The sequence below is a fragment of the Fringilla coelebs genome, assembly GCF_963513975.1.
Source record: "Fringilla coelebs genome assembly, chromosome: 18".
Classification (NCBI taxonomy): Eukaryota; Metazoa; Chordata; class Aves; order Passeriformes; family Fringillidae; genus Fringilla; species Fringilla coelebs.
In genome coordinates, this window is record NC_140044.1 from 14245225 (window position 1) to 14268830 (window position 23606).

At 56.0% G+C, this 23606-nt stretch overlaps 1 protein-coding gene across 1 annotated transcript; it reads right to left on the reverse strand.

Moving 5' to 3' along the window:
- Positions 1–4086: 4086 nt before the first annotated feature.
- LOC311160869 (sacsin-like) lies at positions 4087–19674 on the reverse strand. The gene is made up of 7 exons (XM_084218000.1): positions 19553–19674; positions 17552–17639; positions 17285–17387; positions 16883–17029; positions 15190–16522; positions 14852–14940; positions 4087–14364 (listed from the first exon to the last, which is right to left on the reverse strand). The coding sequence occupies exons 1-7, from the start codon at positions 19573–19575 to the stop codon at positions 4304–4306; spliced, it is 11844 nt and encodes a 3947-aa protein (XP_084074126.1). The 5' UTR covers positions 19576–19674; the 3' UTR covers positions 4087–4303.
- Between the last annotated feature and the right edge of the window lie 3932 nt (positions 19675–23606).

Below are 23606 nucleotides of genomic sequence, written 5' to 3' on the forward strand. Positions count from 1 at the left end.
GCAGTAGTTATGCTAAGGCCGCAGTAGGCCCGGTAAACTTTAATTGAACTTTGGTGCATGATACAAGGTTCGGTGCATGGTAGATCGAAAGAATGTATTATCTAGAGAATGTACTAAGCCTTATCTATGGTATGTACCTTTTGGCTAAATAACAAAATGTCATGATGTATCTAATGAATCTTCATTTATCTGTAAAAATTATTAGTGATATACGCAAATCTAATGAAGCAATAATATCAAGAAAGGTATATAAACTCTGTAGATTTTATCACGAATTCGGGGCTCTGACTTTGGACGAAAAGTCCTCAGGCTCCCGGGCCCTCAATAAAGCACCGCATAAAGCAACTCCGGTTGTTTTGTGTTTTCTTCGGATCGGGCAACACTACTACCATCCTCCTCACCCATCGTCTCTGTTCATGCACTCTTTTTACATAACATCACTGCACTCTCTTGGCTACAAGCCATTGCTTCCCCCTAAATGCAGTCTCTGTGTCACAGGAAAAATGGTTTTGCCCATGGCTATACAAGAAAAGTTCAGCTAAAGGCCATTCCATCACATCCTCTTACTTAAGATTTTTCTCAACTTCTCTCGTTGCTCATTTCTGCTTATCTCATCTCTCTCTCTCTTCTCATTCAACTCTAGGAGGATCAGGATTTTATAAGGTTTCTATCATCTAAGAAAAGGGTTAAAGTCTCAGGTCCTGCCTGTCCAGAACTCTCACGCTGGCCCTGCCAGGCACCTTCTCACTGCACCTTCTCTCTTCTCCTTCTCGGCTGGCCGTGCTATCAAATATCAAGGTGGCACAGGCACAGACACCAGCTTGCTCTCTCTCTCTCCTCTGGGGAGGGCTGCCCGATGTCTCTCAGGGTTCCTCCACCCCTCCATCCGGCAGGGGCCTTCTCCTCCCTCCTCTGTCCAAGGCCCCAGCCTACCTCACTCAGGCCTCATGGCTTCCCCGCCCAGCTCAGAGCCTGGCAGGGCAGGTCTGAGCTCTTTCACCCACCAACCAGGAGAGCTTCCCCCTGGGAGTTCTCACCTTTTAACCCGCTGTGTTCTCAGAGGCGTATCCGTGTCCTCAGTGGCCACACCAGGTGCCAATATTCAAATCTGAGCACCTATTGGTTTGACCACAGCATCCCAAAAAACCCACTTCCTTTCAAACCAAGACACCACTCACTCCAGATCATCCCTGGAGCTAGTATTACTGTTGATTAATGACTAATATTTATATGCAGAGGATGTCTCCTCTAGGTGAAGAAACTTTACAACAGGGATTTACTCCACCATGATCATACGTATCACAAGGTAGTTTCTAGCTCATACACAAACATTACTTTTCCTAGAACTATTTTACTCGCCTCTGCCCCCTGCTGGAAGTCCTTTTATGGTCTTGGAGGGTCGTCAAAAGGGGCCTCTGGTAGTAATATTCACTGTGAGGCCCCAAATTTGGAAGTGCCCTTGCCTTGAACTTCTCTTTGGACATGCACTGTTGTTTCTTGTTACATAACTTTGCCAAAAACCCCACTTAGGTGCCTTATAATCTGTTTTTCCAATGCTTCCACCTCTGTTCAAAATCCTGTGTGTCTACTTTTACGTTCTTTTTTCTAATTTGCTAGTTAGTCTTTAAGCTGTATTTTGCAACCAAAACTTTCTCTTTTCCATGTTTTCTGTCACAGTGAGTGGCAGCAATGCATCTTCCTGGTGGCTGAGCCACCCCCATTTCTATGGTCCCTGAGGCTGGCAGACATGCCATGCACTGATGTCATGCCCAGCCCCAGCTCAGCTCACATCCCTTGCCCAGACAGGGGAGAAACACAGGCAGGATAGGCAGAAGCCATGTGCCTGGGCTGCCCCACCTTGCTGCCCCACCTTGGAGGCACAAAAACCTCCACCTTCTACTGGTGAAGGGTCAGGGCACCTGACAGAGAGCCTTCAGCACTGAGTGATGGCATCCCACTTCTGCAGCCTTGGCCCAATCAGATGACCAGGTCTCCTCAGGAGCTGCCCTTTGACCTTGTCAGGGACCACTCGATGGACATGGTGCCAAGGTAGCTTGGCAACCCCTGGATTCGTCATCACTATGGTGATGTTTCACCTCAGCATACAATCCCAGACTGGTTTGGGGTGGAGGGACCTCAAAGCTCATCCTATTCCACCCCCTGCCATGGGCAGGGATACCTGCCACCAGACCAGGTTGCTCCAAGCCCCCTCCAGCCTGGCCTCAGACAATTGTAGGGATGGAGCAGCCACAGCTGCTCTGGGCAACCTGTGCCAGGGTCTTACCATCCCCACAGGGAAGAGTTTCTTCTAACCCTGCCCTTTGCCAGTGGAAAGCCATTCCCCTTGTCCTGGCATTCCAGGCCCTTGTCCAAGGTCACCCCTCAGCTCTCTTAGAGCCCATTTAGGCATTGCAAATGCCTCTAAGGTCTCCCTGAAGCCTTCTCTTCTCCAGGTTGAACACCCGCAGCTCTCCCAGCCCAGCTCAGAGCAGAGGAGCTACAGCCCTTGGAGTATCTCTTTGGTCTCTCTGGACTCACTCCACATCCTTCTGATGTTGGACCTGAGGGCTGGAGGCAGCTCTGCAGGTGGGGTCTCACCTGAGCAGGGCAGAGGTGAGAACCTCACTTGTCCCCTGCTGCCCACGCTGTGGGGCCAGCCCAAGGCATGGGGTTTTCTGGGTGACAGCACCAGAGGCTGGGGGGCACTGAGATTTTTGTCCACCAACATGCCCAAGTCCTTCTCCTCAGGGCTGCTCTCAACCTCTGCTCTACCCAGCCCAAGTCTGTGCTTGGGATTGCCCTGACCCAGGGACAGGCCGAGTACTTGGCCTCATACCAGCAGAGTCACACTGGATTTTGGTGATGGTCTCTGGGCCTATGGCAATGACTCCAGCTCACTGAAATTTGAGCTCCTCTTGTTGCTTTCCCTACCTCATGCTTTTCTTGAGACCCCCATGCTCCCCTTGGTACTACCTCATCATCCTTGTCACAGGTCTGCATGGCCAGGTCTGGGTAGCAGGGGTCTGCAGGATGACCCTCTTTGAGGAGACACCAGAAGCTGCCCCCTTTTTGGGCAGAGCCAGCTCCAGAGGGCTCCAGGGTGGACCTGCCACTGGCTAAGGCTGAGCCAACCAGTGATGCCAGGAGGGCCTCTGTGATTAGATACTAAAACAGTGGTAAACACTGCTGTGCAACAGCAGCTGGCAGGGAGGAAGGAGAAGATGTAAGAACAACAGCCCAGCAGGCACCAAGGCTGAGGAAGGAGGAGGTGCTGGAGTAGATTCCCCTGCCGCCCGCGGGGAGGGGGATTTTGACCCATAGCCCATGTAGGTGAGTAGAGGAAAGGAACAGATCCCCACTGCACCCCATGTTAGGACCCCACAGCACAGCAGGTGGGGATGCCCTGAAGGCATCTCCTCTGTGGAGAGGAGTCCATGCAGGAGCTGGCAGAACACTGGAGCAGTCTGTTCCTGAAGGACTGTACCCCATGGAAAGGGACCTTGCTGGAGCAGTTCTTAGAGAACTGCAGTCCATGGGAAGGATCCTCATTGGAAAAGTGGGTGCAGGACTGTCTCCAATGGAGAGGGGAATCTGTGAGGAAAAAGGAGCAGCAGAGACAAGCATTATGAGCTGACAGCAATCCACATTGACCATCTTGCACACTGCTCAAGGAGAGGAGGTAAAAGAGTTGGGAGTGAAGCTGAGTCTGGGAAGAAGGAAGGGTAAGGGGAAGTGTTTTAAGGTTTATTCTTATTTCTCATTTTCCTACTCTGTTTAATTGGTTATAAAATAAATTATTTCCCCAAGGTGAGTCTGTTTTGAATGTGACAGTAATTGGTGAGTGATCTCTGTGACCCATGGGATTTTTATCATTTTCTTCTTCTTTTCAATCAAAAAGGGCAAGTAATGGAGTAGCTCAGTGGGCACTTGGCTAGCCAAAACTGACCCACCACAGTTCTCCAAACTCCTTCACCATCTCCACCTTCAACACCCATTGCCCATGACATCTTCATGTCCCTGATCCCACTGTCAGTGAAAGGGTCTACCAGCACTGCAGCATTTATTTTGCACTTTATTTACTGCACACTCAAGACATGCCAGTGGCTCAGGCTGCTCTGTGATGTCCAGTGGTCTAGGCCTTCATCTGCCACCAAAACTCCCCTAATAGGGCTGGACAGTCTGGAATTGCCTGTGGCAGGTCTGTGGCAAGTCCACGGTGAGTCCACAACAGGTCCACGGTGGGTCTCTGGTGGGGGCCTGGTGGTCCCTTGGCCCAGGTGCCATGCCCCTTGGTAGGGACCTCTCACTTTCTGCCCACATGGTCCTTCAGTCTCACCAGCAGTTTTTGTGCCCTCTTCAGGACCTCCTCCTCATCCACGCTGGGGAAGGCCTCACTGGGGGTCATGGGAAAGGGATGGTAACTCGGGTACTGCGTGGCCTTGCTGTCCACACCGCAGTCACACAACCACTGCACATCCAGGACAAGGCCCCTCAGCTCCGGCTCCTCCTCCTCCAGCCTCTGGGCCATGCCCATCAGCCCCCGATGGCCCGCAAAGGCCTCCCCGCGGCAAAGTACGGCCGCCACCAGCGCCTTCTCCAGGGCCTGGTGCACTTTGAAGAGCACCCAGTTGGGGCAGCAGTGCCGGATGTCATTGCTGGCTGCCTGCAGGTCACTTGTGGCCTGACACAGCCAACGCAGGGCCTCGGGGACGGACGGAGTCAGGACCATGAGCTCTTCACTGCTCAGCAAGGAGCCACCGCCTCCCTGTCCGTGGTGCCAGGCCCTCACAGGTTTGTATTGGCCCCGCACCTTTGGCCCCCTGACACCATGCAGAGGCCTCAAGGTTGCCAGGCTGGGATCCTTCCATGGCTCCTCTTCTGCCACAGCTTCAGCCTCCTCCTGCAGCCTCTTCTGTGGCTCTGGTGCAGCCCCCACCAGTGCCACGTTGTTCTCCTCCAGAACCAAGGCGATGTCCTGTGGCTCCTGACAGACCAGCATTTCACGCAGCATGGACAATGCACGTGCCTCCAGCTGCCCTCCCAGGATGTTATTGATCTCCTGCGCCAGTGTCTCCACCACCCTCAGCTGCTGCCGGTTCAGCACCATCTCTGCATGCCGGATGTAGAGGAGCCGCTGGGCACCACCAGACTGGCACACGTGGATAACCTGTGACTGGGAGCTGCCCTCCACCTTTGCCCCACTGTGCACCAGCACAGTGCAGATGTTCTTGCAGCACTGCACTTTCACCTGCTCCACTGCAAAGCCACCATCCCCCTCCATTCCCGTCATAGCCTTGTGGGTCTGCCACTGCAGGAGGGACTCCAGCCCCAGCCTAAACCACGGGGATACCAGCAGGGTCTGCAGACGCCTCTGCGCAGCGCACTGAGAGCCATACTGACACGGCTGTGGACCGCCCTCCTCCAGCTGCTTCTCTGTCACCTCTGAGAGCGCCTGTGGCCGCAGGTGTGGTGGCAGCCTTTGCAGCAGCCACCTGGCATTACACCCAGACACTGGCAGTGCAGCCATGAACATAAAGGTCTTCTCCAGAGCCTGAGCAGTCTCTGAGGGCACACAGTCATTGAAGCAGAGTCTGTGGGACAGCTCCAGGCAGTCAGCAGTGCTCAGCAGGTACAGCTCAGCCACAGCAGAGCAATCGGGGGGCTCCGCTTCCCCGCACAGCAGCTGAAAGAAATGCCGTGTGGCCAGCAGGACTGTCTTCTTCTGGCTACTGGAAAGGGTCCCACTGCCATGGCTCTCCTGGTAGATTTGGGCCAGGACACAGCTGTAGTGAGTCAGTGTGGGGACCAGGACAACGCCAAGGTGTTGCAGGAGATCTCCAAAGACAGCCAGGTGGGGGTGAGGCGTCAGGAGGTAGGGGTAAAAGTCAGCCTCGTCTGGGAGTGATGTCACCACCTGCCGTGGCCTGGCCATGTCGCATGACTTAGCCAGCACCACAGGCAGCTCAGCGAGGTGCTCTGCATCCACCTCCTTCAGATGGGTCTGCAGGAAGCTGTACATGCTATGGAGCACCTTGGCCCGTGTGCTTACCTGCAGTTCTGTTGAGCAAGCTGCCCTGCACACATGCTCCAGGTTGGCCACCACCAGGGCAGTGGGTATCTCTACAAGGACTCCCATGGCCTTCAGGGATGTCTCCTCAAATTCAAGGGCTTCTGGCAGGATGGTGGCTGATGTCCACAGGAGCTCAGCCACGTTTTCGCGGTAGGAAACGCTGCCTTTCAGAGCCACGGCCCTAGTGCAGTCTCCAAAAGGAGGGTGAAGCTTCATCAAGTTTGGGGAGATATCCAGTGGAGGCAGGAATTTGATTGAGGCAATTTTCCTCAGGAAACCCTCTGACTCAGGATTTCTCACCAGGATTGCAAGTTGCTTGAGCATCTCCTGCTGTCGCTCCAGCAGTTCTGCACTGTGGCATGTAGCCTGAGTGGCTTCACGCTCAATCTCCTCAGCCAGTGCCACAAAATCCTCTACGGAGAGGCTGGTGCGAACACCTGCCTCAAGGAAGAAATGCACAGTTTCTATCTGGCTCAAACATAGCTTCTTAAAGAAAGATTTAGGCACAAAGCGGTTTTGGAGCCGCAGGGTGTGGAAGGATGGCATGTCATGGTAGAAGTAGGAGGCCAGGCGCAGTGTTTCGTGGGCATCTGGTATAAAGGCCACTTTCTGAAAAGCTGCCACAATGGCCTCCATGCTCTGAGTGTCACAGACGCATTTCACAACAAAGAACAATCGTACAGCTTCCATGAGGTTTTGCTGTGTGAGCTGGGACAGCCGGGGAAGTACCACAGTCATGAAGAGCTTTTGGTCATCTGTGACCTCCCACTTCAAATAGTTGGCCAGCCATTCGTGGACCGGGCTTAGTGTGAGAAGCAGCATGTCTTTGTCCAAGTCATACAGGGCTTGGGCACTCAAGGGCACTTGCAGGAACTGTCTGCGGAGTAACAGCACCTTGCGGTAGGGAGCCACAGCTACATAGCCCCCCGTAAACTTCTGGAAGAGAGGCAGGTGCTGGAGCTGCTCCAGAGCTTGTGAATCCAGCTTTCCCAGCTGGACAAACCTTAGCAGGGCTGACACATCCTGCTCCCCTAAATCCTCCCAGCAAAGATCAGCTCTTGTGTCTGCCAGATGGGCCAGTACAGCCTTGGGATCTGTGACCTGCAGTGCCCTTGGCTTCAGGCAACGGTGGGCAAAACTCTGGGGCAGCAGGGACTGCTGGAGCACAGGGATGCCCAGTTTGTGCAGCACCTTTTCCACTTCAGAGTAACACTGAAAAAGAACCCTGGAGAGGGAGGACAGTGGAAGTAGGTGCTTTGAGTCTGTCTTACTCCCCTGAATAGGCAGCACTGCCATATTCTGGAGATGATTCATGAATGACTCCATGGCAACATCTGAGTTCCTGAAGGGGACCACACTCTCAAAGAAGGTCCACAGCCCCTTGAGCCACTTTTCCCCCTCTGTGGTCCACTCCCACTCACCCAATACCTCCTGGATGAGGGGTGTGGCCTGTGGGAGGTCAAGCTTCTTCACAAAGCAAGGTGGGATCCATTCAGGAACACACTTTTGGGCAAAACGGTGGCTGTGCTTGGGGAAGAGGTAGGCAAAGCAGTTCTTGAAGACAGGGCGGTGGATGCTGAAAGCATTCAGAGAACCATCTTCTGTGGCCAGCAAGGGCAGGCCTTCCAGGTCTTTCCTGTCCACATCCTTGTGAGTACCTTGGGAAGGCCTGTTCCATCCTGTTAAGTATTGCAGCAGGTCAGAGCAGCTCTCTGGGGTCTTCAGGGGTGTCTTAGCCAGCTTGCAGGGCACAGGCAGAGCCAGGGCTGTGAGGAAGCACCGGAGAGAGGCTGGCCCTAAGACAACAGCATTCACCTGGGCTTCAATGAACTCCTTACAGATCTGCTGCAGGTGAGGGAATGCTGGAACCAGTTTCATGTTCAGTTGCTCCAGCACTTTCTGGACTTCTGGCTGAGGCATCTCCTCAAGGAAGTATGGCTCTGTTAGCATATCTTCTCCACCTGGAGATGCCCAGGTTATTGTCGTCTTGTAAGCTGACCTGTGGTACACAGGCACAAGGGGCAGGCGTGCATGACTGAGGTACTTGTAGACCTCTCTCACCATTTCCTGGAACATAGGTAACACCGTGTTATTAAAAGGGAAAAACTGGAGGAAGTGGGAGTCCAGGTGCTGCTGGCAGAGATTCAGAGACCAATATTGGAGCTTTTCTTGCTCCAGGGCTTTCCACTGACTGGTGAGAAAGCAACAATATAGTGGAACCACCAAGCGCCGGAGCAAGAAGCTATTCCAGGTTGCCTCTGTGCCGCCTTTGTCCCAGTGGAGTCTGCACCTGGCTGCATCTACAGAGAAGTTGGCGTTGATGTGCACAGGCAGCCCAGTGAACAAGGGCAGTGGGAGGGTGCAGAAGGCTCTGCCCATGACTTTGTTCAGAGGCTCCAGACAGGCAGCCACAGCCCCATAGGGCAGCCTTTTAAGCACTGGAGACTCCTCATCTCCGCCCTGCGCCCCAATTTGGGAGATCACCCTCCACAAACTTGTGGTCTTGGCCCTGCTATTTTTGATTTTCATGGTATAGGAAAGAGGGGTGGGGCTGTTCCCATCCATGGCTTGACTTAATCTTGCTTGAAAATCCCGTCTCAACTTTGCATCATCCTCTGTGAGCTCCGTGGTTATCCGCAGCTTCTCCACCAACTCTTTCCCATCTGGGGGGATCTCAGAGAAGATGATGGTGTGGACATGCCGGAGGAAGAGCACCAAGTCCTCACCTTCCTTAGCTAGTGTTTCTTCCATGTTCTTGAGGTCTTGGTCTCGCACAACCATGTTAGACACCCTGGACTTGGCAGCCTCAGCTGCAGTACGGAGCGGCAGCCGGAAAAGGACGCCCTGTTTCAGGTTGAAGAAAGATGGTAGGAAGGTGCCATAAATGTCTGGAAAATTATTCTTGAAGTCAGTGTTGACAGAAAACATGCTACCAGGCTTCTCAAGTGTGGCTGTGGACAGGTAGTAGAGATGGGGATCAGAGACACACAGGGTACTGTCTCCAGTCAGGAAGGCTGGGCAGTCAGTAAAGTGGTAGACAGTGTTGAAGCCAAGGCCATATTTGCCTGTGACATCCTGCCGGTCTTGCTTGCCACCCACCCCCAGACGCTGAATGCCTTCAATGTCCTGCTCCTGGAAGGGGTGGTCATTGTAGATGCAGAGGGCAGGGCCCTGCAGGATGTTCCATTTCTCACTAAAAGTGGCCTTCACTGGGTGCTGCCGGCGGTCCCACACAAAGTGCAAAAGCCCTGCACCAGCATCATCTGCATTCTGGAGCACCTCCCTGACCAGATCAGGAGTGGACTCAGAGTACTCCTTCAAGATGTTCTTCAGTCGCGTTGGCAAGTCTTCATGGGCACCAAATGGCTGCGCCCAGAGGCTCAGGTGATCAGTATGGAGTTCACTCCTCTCCAGTGCTCGGTGGCGTGTGGTGGTCACCCCACAGTGCAGAGCTGCCTCTCGGGACAGCTGCTTATGGCACAACAGGACATCTCTGTCCAATGGCATCCATGGTGCATCATTGAAGTAGAGCTTGTCCAGTGGGTGCAAAATGCCCTCCTCATCAGGCAGAAAGAGTTGCTGGGTCTGGCAGGCATCTCTCTGGTTGCCGTATTTCATCAAGCCACAAGACACCAGCTGCAGGGCCAGATCCAGCTCCGCGGCAGGCAGCGGCTTTCCAGCATGTTCCTCTGCCAGGGTGCAGAGCACTCGGGCATAATCATCCCAGGTGAATGTGTGGCGCAGCCCCAGACAGTCCCAGAGCTCTCTGTAGGGCTTGTACTGCTCTTGGAGCTGATGAAGGTATGGGGCAGCCTTAAATGACAGTGTCTCGGCCACAGCTGTGACTGGCACAAAACAGGAGCCCACCAAGATGAAGGGCTCCCCTGGGGCCACTGCAGAAGCCACCTCATCCCGGCTGGAGGGATGTTCCCGGAGCAGCATGTCCAGGTGCTTGTAGCAGCAGTTGGTGCTGTTCTGCAGGGTCTCCAAAGGGAGAGTGTTGGAGAAATGGCGGAGTGCTCGCAGCTGCTCAAGAACCTGAGCTGATGGTATTTGCCGGTCCAGCCCCAAGAAGGATGCTACCTCCTCAGAGAGGCTGAAGTTTTTTCCCAGCATTTTAGGAGCCAGGATAGGCTGGATGAGTCCCACTAGTGGCTCATGGAGGTGATGGTAAAGCTGGGCAGCTGGCAGCAGCACAGGGTCACCACTGTGCTGTGCAGCAGGGAGGAAGGGCACAGTCTGGAAAGCAGCCTGCAGGTTGTCGTTTGTTCCCTTCTTCACTGCATCCGGAAGTAACTTAAGGATGCAGGCAGCCCTCTGGCAGCCCTGGTCATGATCCTTGGTCCAGGCAAGCTGCACAGTCTTTGCCCTCTCCAGCAGCTCTGGCAGAGCCACGGTGTTCTTCACCATGCCCAGCCTCTCCAGTTGGCTTAGTCTCTCCAGGGAAAGAAAGGCATTCCCAGTGGGGAAGCGTCCATCCTCAGGATTGTATAAAGGGGCAGCGCGGCCTCTGGGATGCACCAGGTGATTGATGAGCTGCAGGTGGCCATGAGGGGTGACAGGGATGCAGGGCACTGTCCGCAGCACTTTGTCCACATTCTCATGAGACATATCCAGTGCATGGAGCACCAGCAGGTTCCGGTCAACATCAGGGAGATTTTCCAAGTTGGGAAGTACAAGCTCACAGAGAAAGCGGCTCCAGTCATAGGTTCCAGCATCCAGCGCCTTCCCGAGGCCCTCCTGCACCTTCCCAGGCAAGGCCACAGCCAACAGGGGACGGGGCACAGTGATGGCAAAGACTCGCTGCGCCACAGTACCCAGCTCAGGGTGTCTCTCCACAGCCGGGTGTAGGAAGCGGGCATCCTGCAGCGAGCACCAGGAGTGGCCATCAGAAAAGAGCCTTGGGCCACTCCTGGCTGCCACAGCCTGGTAGAAACCAGTCACAGCCTCTGTAAAGGGGTAACGGGCAGTGCTAATGTCTGGCCAGAAGAGATGATACTCATAGTTCTTTAACTCGCCTGCCTCGTGCATGGCACGGAGATGGTCCAGTGCCCGGAGCCAGGCCATCGGCACGGCATTGTGGAGTACCACCCGGTTCCACTTGCCCCGCTCCGCTGTGTCCCACAGCCCCTTGCGATTTGAGAGGATGCTGAAGGCCCCATGCAGGTGGATTGGCAGCCCTGACATGACCGGCATGGGAAGGTGGCAGAAAACTTGCCCCTTCTCAGTGTCCAGACGTGGCACCCACTTGCCATCATCAGTAGGGGCAAGGGGAAGGGCCACACCAGCCATGGGAAGTGGAGGGTGGAGTCCTGCCTGTGTGTTCTGGTGAAACAGTTCCAGCAACTCCCCATCACCCTGACACACCAAAACCAGGTAGTGCCACATGGTCTTGGATTCCTCCTCACAGGCTGAAAGCTGCTCGATGGCTGCCCAACTTGGGGGATCCCCAGGGGCCCCCAAGTCTCGGATCTCCTTTCTCTGCAGCGTGGCCAGAGGCATGGTATCCTCTGCAGAAGTGGCTGTGTCTGGCAGCATCTCCAGGGACAGCTCCCTCACCTTCTTCAGGAAGAGCAGCAGGAGCCGGTTAGAGCTAAGGAAAGCAGTCCCAAGGGACTGGATGCGCTCCGTACCAAAGGCCTCAGAGCAAATTTGCGATGTCACAGCTTCCTCTTCGGTGCGAAAAGGCAAGCGGAAAAGGCTCCCTGGAAAGGGTCCTGGCTCAGGCAGGCAGCACCCAAAGATACCGTGGTAGGGCTGGAACTGCTCAGCGAAGACACGGAGGATGCGCGGTCGGCTGGAGAAGTCGAGGCGGATGCCAGGGGAGCCGGCCCTGGGAATGTGCTTGCCCAGATGGGTGCCATTGGGATCAAAGATGAGCATGGTCTCTCCACTCAGCACTGCCGGCACATCCGTGACACGATACACAGAGCTGAAGCCCAGCCCAAAGCGCCCGATCCGGCCTGCCTGGCCCTCTTTTGTGGCAGCCCCAATCCGGGTGATGTTCTGGAGGTCATCCTCTGTGAAGAGGGCATTGTTGTAGGCCCAGAGGGCTGGGCCATGACAGGCAGCCATGCCTGGGTCTAGCAGCCCAGACGTGGCCTTTCTGCGGCACCGCAGGTCCAGGAGGAAGCGGCACACGGTAGCGCTGGCATCCTCTGCGTTCTGGACCATCTCTGTGAAGAGGTCACCCTCCTCACCGTACTCCTGGAGGATGTTGCGGAGGCGTCGGGTGATGGGCTCCGAGGGGCCACAGGCTGTGAATAGCTCCGGGCCCAGCACCCGCGTACTGAGACGCTCCGTGCCCAGGAACATGGCTGTGCTGGAAGACACTGCCTCGTGCACCACCTCTTGAACATCCTCCTCTTCCTCCAGCTCCATGTCCATGTACACAGCAGAGGCAGCCGGACGGAGGGCAAAGCCTGAGCCCTGCGGGATCCTCACAGGAACCGGCACAGTGCCCTCGCCCTGGTGGCCCCGCATCTTCAGCCACTCCAGGACAGCTACAACCACCTGCAACTCTGCGTCTGTGCCCGCTCTGGAACTGCGCCTGTCTATGTCCTGCCCCAGGGAGCGCAGGGCTGACACCGCCCTCTCCTCACTCACCCCGTCTGCCACCCCCCAGGCCCTGAAGAGGCAGCCATAGGCCAGGAAGTCAGGGGGCACCCGGGGCACCAGCATCCCCAGCTCCAGCTTCTCAGGATAGCCCAGCACAGCATCACGTGGCAGGACAAGCCCAGACCCAGTCCACACAACAGCACCATCCGGGGCAGTCCCAAAGGCCTTCAGGTTTTCCTGCATGTGCCAGTAGATGGGCTGGAGAGCAGGACCCACCTCATCCATGTTCCTGTGCCCCGCCAGCTTTCTCAGCTGCTCCCACACTCTCTCCGGTGGTGGGGTCTGGCTCAGGCCCAGCTTCTTCTCTGCCTCTGGCACAAAGGCATCGGTCAGCGGCATGGCAAGCCCCACCAGGGATTGGTACTGCATGGATCTCAGCTCCTTGGGGGGCAGGAAGGGCTGCCTAGGCTTTCCTGTGCACTTGGAGCGAGGCACCCACGGCAGGGCCTGGAGCTGCCTGAGCTCTGCAGCGCTGAAGCCATCCAGTGCCTTGGGGTGGTTGCAGACTGTGATCAGTGCCTCAGCTCTGTCCAGAGCTGCTGTGCTGCCCTGACTGACTTTTGCTGCAGCTGCCAGGATGTCTGAGGGCAGCAGGCACCCCTCACCGTGCCGCAAGCCCACAGCCCTCAAGGCACGGAGGACAGACGGATTGTGGAATGCAGCAGGAGGAAAGCGCTCGGGTCCCAGCAGTGCCTGCAAGGTGCTGTCACAGGGGTCATAGAGGTCTTGCGGGCATGCAGGGCCATCAGGCGTCTCCAGGAAGGCCAGCGTGCTGCAGGCCTGCCGCAGCGAGGGGCTCTGTGCAAAGACAGTGTCTCCATGCTGCAGCACCCAGAGCAGCAGAGCCTGTGTCTCAGCCGCTCGCCCCGCATACGCGCCTTGGGCCACAGCTCTGACGGCCTTCAGCATCACACAGGCTGCACTGATGAGGGGTCTCTGGAGCCTCTCGAGTAGCCGCCGGTCAACTTCATCCCGGCACCGCAACACGGCCTCCGGCAGCACCACACCTTCCGGCAGCTCCAGCTCTGGGTCCAGCGCCGGGGTGGCACCAGCTGGCACCAGCTCCGTGGGCTGTGGGGTGGCCAAGCAGGGCAGTGGCAGAAAGAGGGGCAGAGCAGCCAGAGTGGCCATGTCCTGCTTTGCCAGGGATGGGACGTCTGCCAGGTAGCGCCGGAGGGTGACCGCATCCGCATCAGGCAGTGAGGCCATGCGGGAGGACAGTGCTTCAGCCTCCTGCCTGCCCAGGGCCCGCAGGGCATTGAGGGGGGACGGAGGCAGGACATAGTGGGACAGGGAGCGGTGCCATGTGCTTGGTGGCACCACAGAGCAACCCAGGACTTCTAGCACAGAGGCCACATCAAGTGGCAGGAGCTGGTCCTCCCATGCCTGGAAGATAAGACTGGACTTGGGTATCAGTGGAGCCAGATGGACAGTGGGGGCATCCAGTGAGGACAGGGCTATGAGAGGAAGCCCCTCCAGAGGGCCCAGGTCTTCCATGTGGTGGGCCAAGAATTGCCACAGGGCTGGGAACCAGGAGGCTGGGGGCTGGGGGGGGCCTTGGGCTGGACACCACATCACTGGGGTTGCAGACCGGGATGTCCAAGCAGGGGGCAGAGCCAAGCGCAGGGTCTGTACGGTCACGGCTGGATCCAGCAGTACCAGGTTGGTGAAGAGACCTGTGTACAAGAGGCAGAGGCTGCACTAGGAACATGTGGGGCCTGGGACCTGGCAGGGGGACACAGGATGGGGGAGAAAGAACCTGCAGGGGATGGGTGGCCCCCATATGGGATATGGGAGGATCTGGGGCTCTGGAGGGATGGTGGATACCCTTAGTAGGAGCACAGAGAACCCAGAAACCCCAGGGTGGTTGGGGATATAAGAAAGAGATATGGGAGGTAAAAAGGTGTCAGGGGAACCAGTATTGGGGAGCACAGAGGTCTTCAGAGGAGGAACACAGTGAGACCCAGGACCTGAGGGAGCACAGAAAGGACAGAAGAATGTGGGAAGAACAGCAAGAACATGGATGCCCAGAGAGACAGGGACATACAGGGAGATAGGGGGGCTGCAGAGGAGCCCCAAGGTGTACAAGGCTGCCTGGGGATGCTGGGGTTTAGGGGGGCAACCAGGGGACCTAAAGGTGGTCCAGGGACCCCCATCTCTTACCCTTCTTGGCAATGCCTCGCAGGAGGCTGTCCAAGTCTGGCTCTAGGTCTGAGGGCAGGAAGGACCCGGCCAAGCCAGGTAGGAGCTCCCTGTGGGGACAAACAGAGGTGCTGGGGGACCGGAGGGGTAATGGGGAGCAGCTTTCTGGGCACCTGCTGCAGCTCCCACTTGGTGACACTAGAGAAGGAGGACAGTGAGGAGCCCAAATATCCAGGGCCAAATATCCAGGTTTGGCCATGCCTCCCCTTCCCAATTCAAGAGTGAGAGCTGTGACTGTGGGCAGCTGGCCGTCCTGCCCACTCAGCAAGGAACAGAGCCGCCGGGGGCCGCGGGCTCACCTGGGGCAGTCGGATGTGTCCACGTAGACAACGGCTGATGCAGTTCCGAAGGCCACGAAGGTTCCGTCGGCGCGGGGCAGGAGGGGGAGGCCGCGGAGCTCAGCCTGGCACCCATCTCCGGCCACGTAGCGCAGCAGGGAGAGGCGGCCGGCAGCCGGGAGCTCTGCGGCCCCGTGGTGCCGCAGCACCTCCCGCACGTGTCCCGCCGTGGCCTCCCGCAGACCCTTCGGCATGCCCAAAGTCAGCGCTCTCCACACATGGGGTGGGACCTCGGCCACCGGCTCCCCGGCTGCCACCAGCAAGGCCCAGACCGCCTGCCTTGTGGCCACATCGCCCGCGGCCGCCGGCAGCAGCACAGCCTCGAGGGCCCGCAGTCGCCCCGCTGCCCCGTCTGCGGCCGGCAGCAGGACGGGGGCGGCCGCCAGCTCCTGGCACACGCGGCTCACCAGGCTGTGGATCCGGCCGGAGCTCGGCGTGCGCTCGGGGTCCGGCCACAGGCTGTAGGCATCTGCACCGGGCAGAGCCACGGCCACGGCGGCCAAGTGGCTGTAGATCCGGGGCAGGAGGTTGAGCAGCAGAAGAGCATTCCAGCGGGCATCTTCCTCACCCTCCTCACCTTCCTGGGGCCAGCGCAGGTGGCGGCGATCATCGGAGAGGGCAAAGGGAGCGCTGGCATGGACAGGCAGCCCTGTGGCCGTCTCGTCAGTGGCTGGAAGCGGGAGGAAGCAGCAGAGCCGCCCTTGGCAGGCCCCGTGGAGGGGGTGTGCCAGGCTCAGCTCAGGGCAGCACCCCAGCCGTGTGCCCAGAGCCACGGCTGGCCCCTCAATGGCCCTGCCTGTGGCCACCAGCCACTCGCTCCCAGCACCTGCCCCATCCCCGTGCAGGGCCACCAGGCACCACGCCAGACTCAGCCCCTCATCCTCTGATGGCACCGGGACAGGGAGAGGCTGAGGAGATGCCACAAGTGTTCCCATGAGCGTCTGGACCCCATCAGGGGCCACACGGTGCAGGGCCACGCGGCGGACATGGCGGAGGAAGAGCAGGGCAAGAGGGGCCTCTGTGAGGAAGGTCTGGATGAGGTTGCAGATGCGCTCGGGATCGGAGACCCCTTCAGCAATTTCTGAGGGTTGCCGGCGAAGCGGGAAGCGGAAGAGGGTGCCCTGGGCTGAGGCACGGTGTTGTCCCACAGCTTCCAGCCCAGCCCAGAAGGGCTCGAAAAGGCCAGGAAGGTCCTGGGCTTCAGAGATGTCCCAGCGCTTGCCACCATCGGGCAACACCTGGCATTCGGGGTCCAGCACCCCCAAGTACGGGGGGCTCAGCACTCCTGGTAGGTCTGGAGACATGGGAACCATGAGGCCACAGAGATGACATGAACACCACTGCCTTCCCAGATCATCCCAACACATCGATGCCTACCCAATGGCCTCAAGTTTATCCCCACGGTGCCTCCCATGATCCAAAGCTTAATCCCAATTCACCAGTCCTCCCTCAGTTTGCCGCCCTAGCCCTGCTCTCCATTGCCAGCCAGCCTCCCTCCAGCCTCCAAATGCTTCAGGTTTCCTCACTTTGGACACAGCCCTCCATTTTGCACACCCCCAGTGCCCCCAGTTCTCCCCAGCACCTGTATTTCAGTGCCTCCAGTAAAACCCACATGCCCAGTTCAGTCCCAGCTGAGGCTCCCAGTGCCACTCACCAGTGAGGTGGTAGACAGAGGTGAAGCCCAAGCCGAAGCGCCCCACGCTGCGGGGATCCTCCCGCTTGTGGGACACCCCTGGGCGCTGAATCCCTGTCCAGTCCCGGGGTGACATCACGGCGTCGTTGTAGGCCAAGAGAGCTGGGCCTGGCGGTCAGCACCATCCATGGGTTAGGGGGAATTGGGACATGGAGTGGGAATTGCCATTCACACTCAGTGTCCCCACAAGCTCCAGTCCCACAAAAGCCCCCTCAGCAGCGCTGAGTCCTCCCAGTACCCTCAGTGCCCCCAGCACATCCCAGAACCCCTCACCAGTTCCAGTTCCCCCAGTCCCTCCCAGCACCAGCCAGTGTCACCCCAGGGCTTCATCTGGTTTCTCCCAGTGCCCACAGTGCCTCTCACCCTGGGTGCCCTGCAGTCCCCCTCCAGTGATGTCGAATTCCCGCTCGTCAGACACCAACACGACCTCGCTAGCGCCGGCATCGTCCGCGTTCTGCACCAGCTCCTGGAATTACAGATCAGTGCCTGGTCACCTGGGCCCTCCAGGCCCTGAGAAGAGCATCGACTCTCTCTCCCAGCTGGGCACCAAGGTCCTGGGGCTGGTGCTGGACAGGGACCAGCCCCAGTGGGCAGGAGATCCCGGACAGGTGGGTTCCCTGGGGGTCTGACCTTGAGGATCTGCCCTCCATCTGGGTACTTCTGCAGGATGCTGTGCAGGTAGTCAAGGAAGGTGGGTGCCCGCTGGCAGAAGGTGTCCCTGTAAAGCAGAGAGAGGGAGAGAAGGTGTGGGGCAGGCTCTGTAACCAGGACACCCACATCCTCCTTGGATCCCACAGGATGTGCCTCTGCTCGGAAAGGGTCAAGGACCCCATCTCCTTCCAGGACCCACTGAAACAACCACCTCCAAGGACAACAACTACACTTTCCCAAACCCCTATCTCTTCCTGGGATGTTCCAGAGCACTGGTTTTGGCTGGGATAGAGTTAATTTTCTTCCCAGAAGTGTGTCCAGGGCTACACAGTGTCAGTTGCACCCTGATGTTTGAGTTGGAGCCCAGTCAAGGACTTTTCAGTGTCCCGTGCTCTGCCTGCCAGGAGAGGGCACAGCCAGGAGACCCGACCCCAACTGGCCAGAGGGATATTCCGGACCATAGAACCACCTGCCCAGTCCAGAAACTGGGAGGGGGCTGGCCAGGAGCCACCAATCACTGCTGTGGGATGGGTGGGGCATTGGTCAGTGGGGTGTGAGCAACTATTCGGCATTGCTGGTTTCTCTTGGGTTTTATTCCATTCTCTCTCGTTTTCATTACTATTAGTAGCAGAGGTAACATCAATATATTTAGGGTCTTTTTCAATTATTGAACTGTTCTTGTGTCAATTCAGAGGTTTTACCTTTTCTTTTTGATTCTCCCCCACTGGGAACAGGGAATGGCTTTATGGGATGAGCTGCAGGCAGCGGTTAAGCTGTCCAGAGGGTTTGGGTAACCACAGGGGAAGGGGAAGGGGAGGGGCGGAGCGGGAAGATTTGTCTCATGGCTTGGCTCCCGCAGGAGAAAAGCCTAAAGGTGTAATTATTGACAGTTCCCACTGGATGGCTCCCGAAGCCCAGCGGGGACGGCAATGCTGAGCACAGCCGGCAGCTTCGATTCAGCTCCCGCCGTCCTCTCGTAGCACAGCCCCGTGTTACCAACCACAACAGAATGATACCCTCAGCCCAGAGCCAGGGAGGATGAACACTTCCACAGGACCACACACACCAGGAAGGGTTTTATAAAATGCACCTGTGAGCGCACGGGCAGGAACTCGGAGAGCAAGCTGAGACCTACAGCTATTAAATAAATACGAGAGATGCTTACAGCTGTGTTTTAACACACTCTCCTCAGATCTGTTGTTATATCAACTCTTTGTACCCCAGCTGAGCACCAAGAAGGACTGTCGTGGTTTAACCCCAGCCAGGAACTCAGTCCCATGCAGCTGCTCGCTGCTCTGGTGAGATGGAGGAGAGAATCCAGAGAAGGAAAACCCATGAATGGAGATAAGAATAGTTAAATAACTGAAACAAGACTAAATATATTGACATTACTGCTGCTACTACTATTAAGAATAGTAATGGGAAGGAGAGAGAATGAAATAAAATGCAATAGAAACCAGCAGTGCCCAGTAGTTGCTCATCGCCCACTGACCAATGCCCAGCCTCTTCCCCAGTAGCAATCGGTGGCTCCCGACCCCCTCTCAGTTTCTGTACTGGGCAGGAGGTTCTGTGGTCTGGAACATCCCTCTGGCCAGTTGGGGTCGGGTTTCCTGGCCACGCTCCCCCTTGCTGCCAGAGCACGAGCTATTGAAAAGTCCTTGACTTGGAGTGAGCTCAACGGGGCTCCAGCTCAGCGTGTTACCAACGTTGTTCTCACTTTGAATACCAAAAACAGCGCTGGAGCAGCTTCTGGGGAGAAAATGATCTCTCTCCCAGTCAAAACCAAGACATCCAGCAGCCCTGTAAACCCCTCCCTGTGAGCCCTGACCGCTGCAGTCCCCACCTCCCTCAGTCACCCTTCAGTTCTCCCCAGCACCCCTTGAGCCCCCTGCCCCACCAACAGCCCCGTGACCCCAGAACGCTCCAGCCGTGCCCCGTGTCCCCCCACAAACCCCCAGCGATGCCCCCAGACCCACTCACGCCTTCGGCTGCTTGAGGGCCATGGTGGGCACTGCGGGGGACCCCTGCCCACTCCTGGAGCTGCTGCCGCTGCCCGGTGCCGCTGCCCGGTACCTCTGCCCGGTACCTCTGCGCGGTGCCGCTGCCCGGTGCCGCTGTGCGGTGCCGCGCTCGGAGCTCCGGTCTGCCCCCTGCTCCGCCTCCCTGGTCCCGCCTCCTGCAGCAAGAGTTTCGTTTCCCCGTTGCAGACGGGCGTTCGAGGAAATGTGCTTTCCCCAAGATTTTTACAAAAATAGCGGCGGGGAGCAAAGAGACATGAAATGCGGTGGGCGGGACCGGGGCAGGGATATGGGAATGTGGATTCCCGGATGGGCAATGGGAATACGTGGGTGTTGGATAATATTTTTTCTGATTTAGAGATGGGGTAACTGAGAGGTGTTTTAAAAACTTTTATTCTATTTTCAGTCTCATGAGAAGGGTGAGATAATACGGATGTTATAATTCACGCCATCACAATCAGAAGCCAACTATTTCCTAATTACAGTACACTATAAGTGTTTCTTGGCCTATCAGCTTTTGCCACATCATGTTGTAGATGTTTTAAAGCAAATAATCTGAAAGGACCCCTTGTGGGTCCCACTACAATGCATCTTTCACAGTTCTATTTCTCAAAAGTATTTAGTCTTATTTGCAAGGCCATCTTCAGTAACTTGTTTTTAGCTCCATTTGTCTATCAACAATATCTGTCCTATTCCATGGCATTTCTAAGTCAGCATTTTTATCTCAAAGTTTGCATATGGATGTGTGGGCCTTCTGTCAGGCCCTGGGAACTCTCTACAAATCCATTTCCTACACATGGGGATATGGCTACAGGGATATGGAAATATGTAGAGATACACCTGCAGGGACGTGGTGTGGGCATAGGTGGGGATATGGCTACAGGGATGTGGTCTGTGACTATGTGGGGACACTGCTGTGGGCCCAGGGCCATCAGAGCCTGGTCTCCTGCCTCACACTGGCCTGCAGAAACACCCAGAATGTCCAGGGTGAAGGGGCTGTATCTAATGGATCACGGGAGCATATGGAGATCACTTGCACTGCAGAGATCACATAAGACAAATTTCAGCCCCAGGGGCTGTTACAGACCATGTGGGGACCACAGGACACCACAGTGAGGCTCCCTGGACTGCAGAGCATGGGCAAAAAGAGACATGAGACCCCTTGGAATGTGTGAAGAAGGAACCGGCAGGACACGGTGACTCGGGGCAAATGCAGGACAAATTTCAGGGGATGCAGTGAGGCACCTCTGCAGGGAAGCCTCCCCGCCTCCTCCTCCCTTCACCTTGCTGCCGGGTGTGGCGGTGTGCGGGTGGGTCAGCGCCCCACGGCCCCGGCCCCTCTCCGGGCAGATTCCCGTTCCTGCAGCCCCTCATCCCTGCGACCCCCAGGGCTGTGGTGGGACTGCGGGGAGCCGCGGGCTGTGCCCCGTGCTCCCCCGGCAGGGGTGGGGATGGTCCTGCAGTGCTGCCAGGAGCTCTGGCCAGCCGGGGACAGAGGGACAGAGCTGCTGCTGCGCCGGAGGATGGCGTTGTGCTCACAGGGAAGGCTGGGGAAGAGAGAAGGGGATGTCTGGGGGGTGGGATTTGTCCTCCCAAGTCACTGAAACCTCGATGGAGCCAGGCTGTCCCGGGGATGGCTGAACCTGCCAGTGGGAGGGGGGGAATGAATCCCTTGGTTTGCTTTTCTACCATCTGCAGCTTTTCCTTCCCTTATCAAACAACTTCATCTCAAACCACAAGGGTTTTTTTCACTTTGACCATTTGATTCTCTCTGCCATCCCACCGGGGACCGTGTGTGAGGCTCAGTTATTGTCTGGGATTATACCATGACAGAAGGCAGGTAAAAGGAGTCCTTCCCTTGATAGGTGAAGTAAAACTGACTCTTCTCTTCCCTGCTTTTTCTCATTTGCTGGGCTGAGAGGGGGAGAGAGGAAGCTGAAGCGCCTCCTGGGCTGTTTGGAGCAGTTTTGTATGTCTGGAGCAAAGTCTTCCTTGCAGTTCTCTCTGGATGTAGCAGGGCCGGGACAAACGCCGGTGTTCAGAGAGGAGGGACAGGGAGGGATCACACGGGACATTTATTCTCCAGCATATTGGCTCTCAGAATTGAAACTGAAAATGAAAGGCAAAAATAGGCAGCTCATAAGAAAAGGAAGTGAAACCCAAAACAAGTCTGACATTAAATATATTTTTTTTTCTCTCTTTTGGAAAATGCAGGTTCACTGAAAAACCAATAAAACCTGCTTGTAAGAATGAATCAGTTCTTATTATTCTGAACTAATCTGAAACAACTCAGGTGGAAAAAATATTTTCCTGTTGATATTTTCAAGAATAATATTTCACTCTTTTATAACTCAAGATGATGCTTTTATCGCAGTATTTGAATTAATGCATCGTTTAAAGTGTGAAAAATTAACCAAAAAAAGAAGATAAAAATATCATTTACATAAAATATTTTTAAAATTTAATCTTAGGAATGTCTTTTCGTTTGTCTTCTTGAACAGCATTATTTCCCAAGTTTTTGGCCTTTTTTAATCACAGTTCTAAAATTTGTGTGACAGGTAAAAAACCATTTGTGGCTTAGCTTAGTGGTTAAAATCTTAAAATGTCCGTGTCACAAATTATAGTCAGCGTTGCACTGTGTAGAATTTTGGGTGTGCCTCGGTGAACTGTGGCTTGCCTTGGGAGCCCGAGTTTGCTGCCTCTCTTCAGCAGAGGCAGGTGTGGAAGGCTGTGCAGTCTGCCCTGACATTTGTGAAGCCTCTCCCGGGCAGGCTGCTGCAGGCTGGGCGCTGGGGACACGGCTACACGCTCACCTGGCGCTGGGTCAGCAGGCAGACAGAGGTTGTTCCATGCTTTGCTTGTCTGAAGATGCTTCTGCATTGTTGAGAGTTTGTGATTGAGGCCTCCATGGGCAGCCAGGGAGAATCCAGGTGGGAAGAGACAGCCAAGGCTGGTGGGGCTCTGGGTAGACATGGCTCAGGTGTTATAAACAGGATGGTCCCACCAATGAGCAGGTGGAAGATCATTGCTGGAGTCTGCTTTGCTGACCAGGAGCACTGCAGCAGGTTTGGTTTCTCGTGATATTTGCATGGTTTGGAAACAGCTTGTATTTCTTTATCCTTCCCTGTCTTTTTTTTTTTTTTGTATGGACATGCTTCTGCACTAGCCAGTGACTTGAGGCTGCAGAATTAAACTGGGGAAGGTAGATGACTGAAAGGAAAATGTTAGGTGACAATGGTTTCCTTCAGGGCCAAAAAAAGAAGAACCTACTGATTCTCATATTTGCACTGTGGCCAGGAGTGTGCCTCCATGATCCTGATGGATCCCTTCCAAGTCAGCATATTCTGTGATGCTGAGGTGAGAATGTCCAGTGGTAGAAAGGGCTAAGCTGGCTGGGATCAGGAGTGCTGGGGACATTGCCTCCTGTCAGAGGGTGACATCTCACTTGCTGCTGAGGCAAGGACGTGCAGCAGGCAATGCAGTCACTGAGGAGCCACCTCTGGGCAGTAGAGGGAGGTGTAGCTGCAGCTGGGAGTGAAGCCCAGATCACAGGGGAGTTCTTTGGAGTTGCTGAAGTGGATAGGAGGAATTGTCTCCAGGCACATCTTTCCATACTGCCTGTAGAACAGTTTATGGTGGTGGGACTCTGACAATACATTGTTCATTAAAGCTTTTGAAATTTAAGCTCAAATGTGCTTGCAGGGATGCAATGAGGGGCACATCCTGTTGGTGCTGTTTGTGGGAGGCCCTGTGTGCCTGTCCAGACCTGTGGGACTGGCTGTGTCTGTGTGTGACCCCACCTGTCCTCTGGGGACTCACAACTGCTTGGACCTGGGGTCTCGGAGCTGTGGCAGCCTCCTCTCTCTCAGGCTGCTGGATCAGGCAGCTCCCAGCAGTGGTGATGGAGGGGGAAAGCTCTTTCCATGCTCCCATGGTCTCTGGATTGCACCCCGGGGTCGCTGTCAGGCTGAGGGATGTGAGGAAAGGCTCTGGAGAGGGGAGCAGGGATTCCAGTG

Coding starts and splice junctions, on each gene's coding strand:
- LOC311160869 (XM_084218000.1), bottom strand. CDS start 19,575: ATGGCCCTCAAGCAGCCGAAGGC. Junction 17,640..19,552: donor GCCCTCAAGCAGCCGAAGGC/GTGAGTGGGTCT, acceptor TCTGCTTTACAG/GGACACCTTCTGCCAGCGGG. Junction 16,523..16,882: donor CTCTGTCTACCACCTCACTG/GTGAGTGGCACT, acceptor CCATGTCTCCAG/ACCTACCAGGAGTGCTGAGC.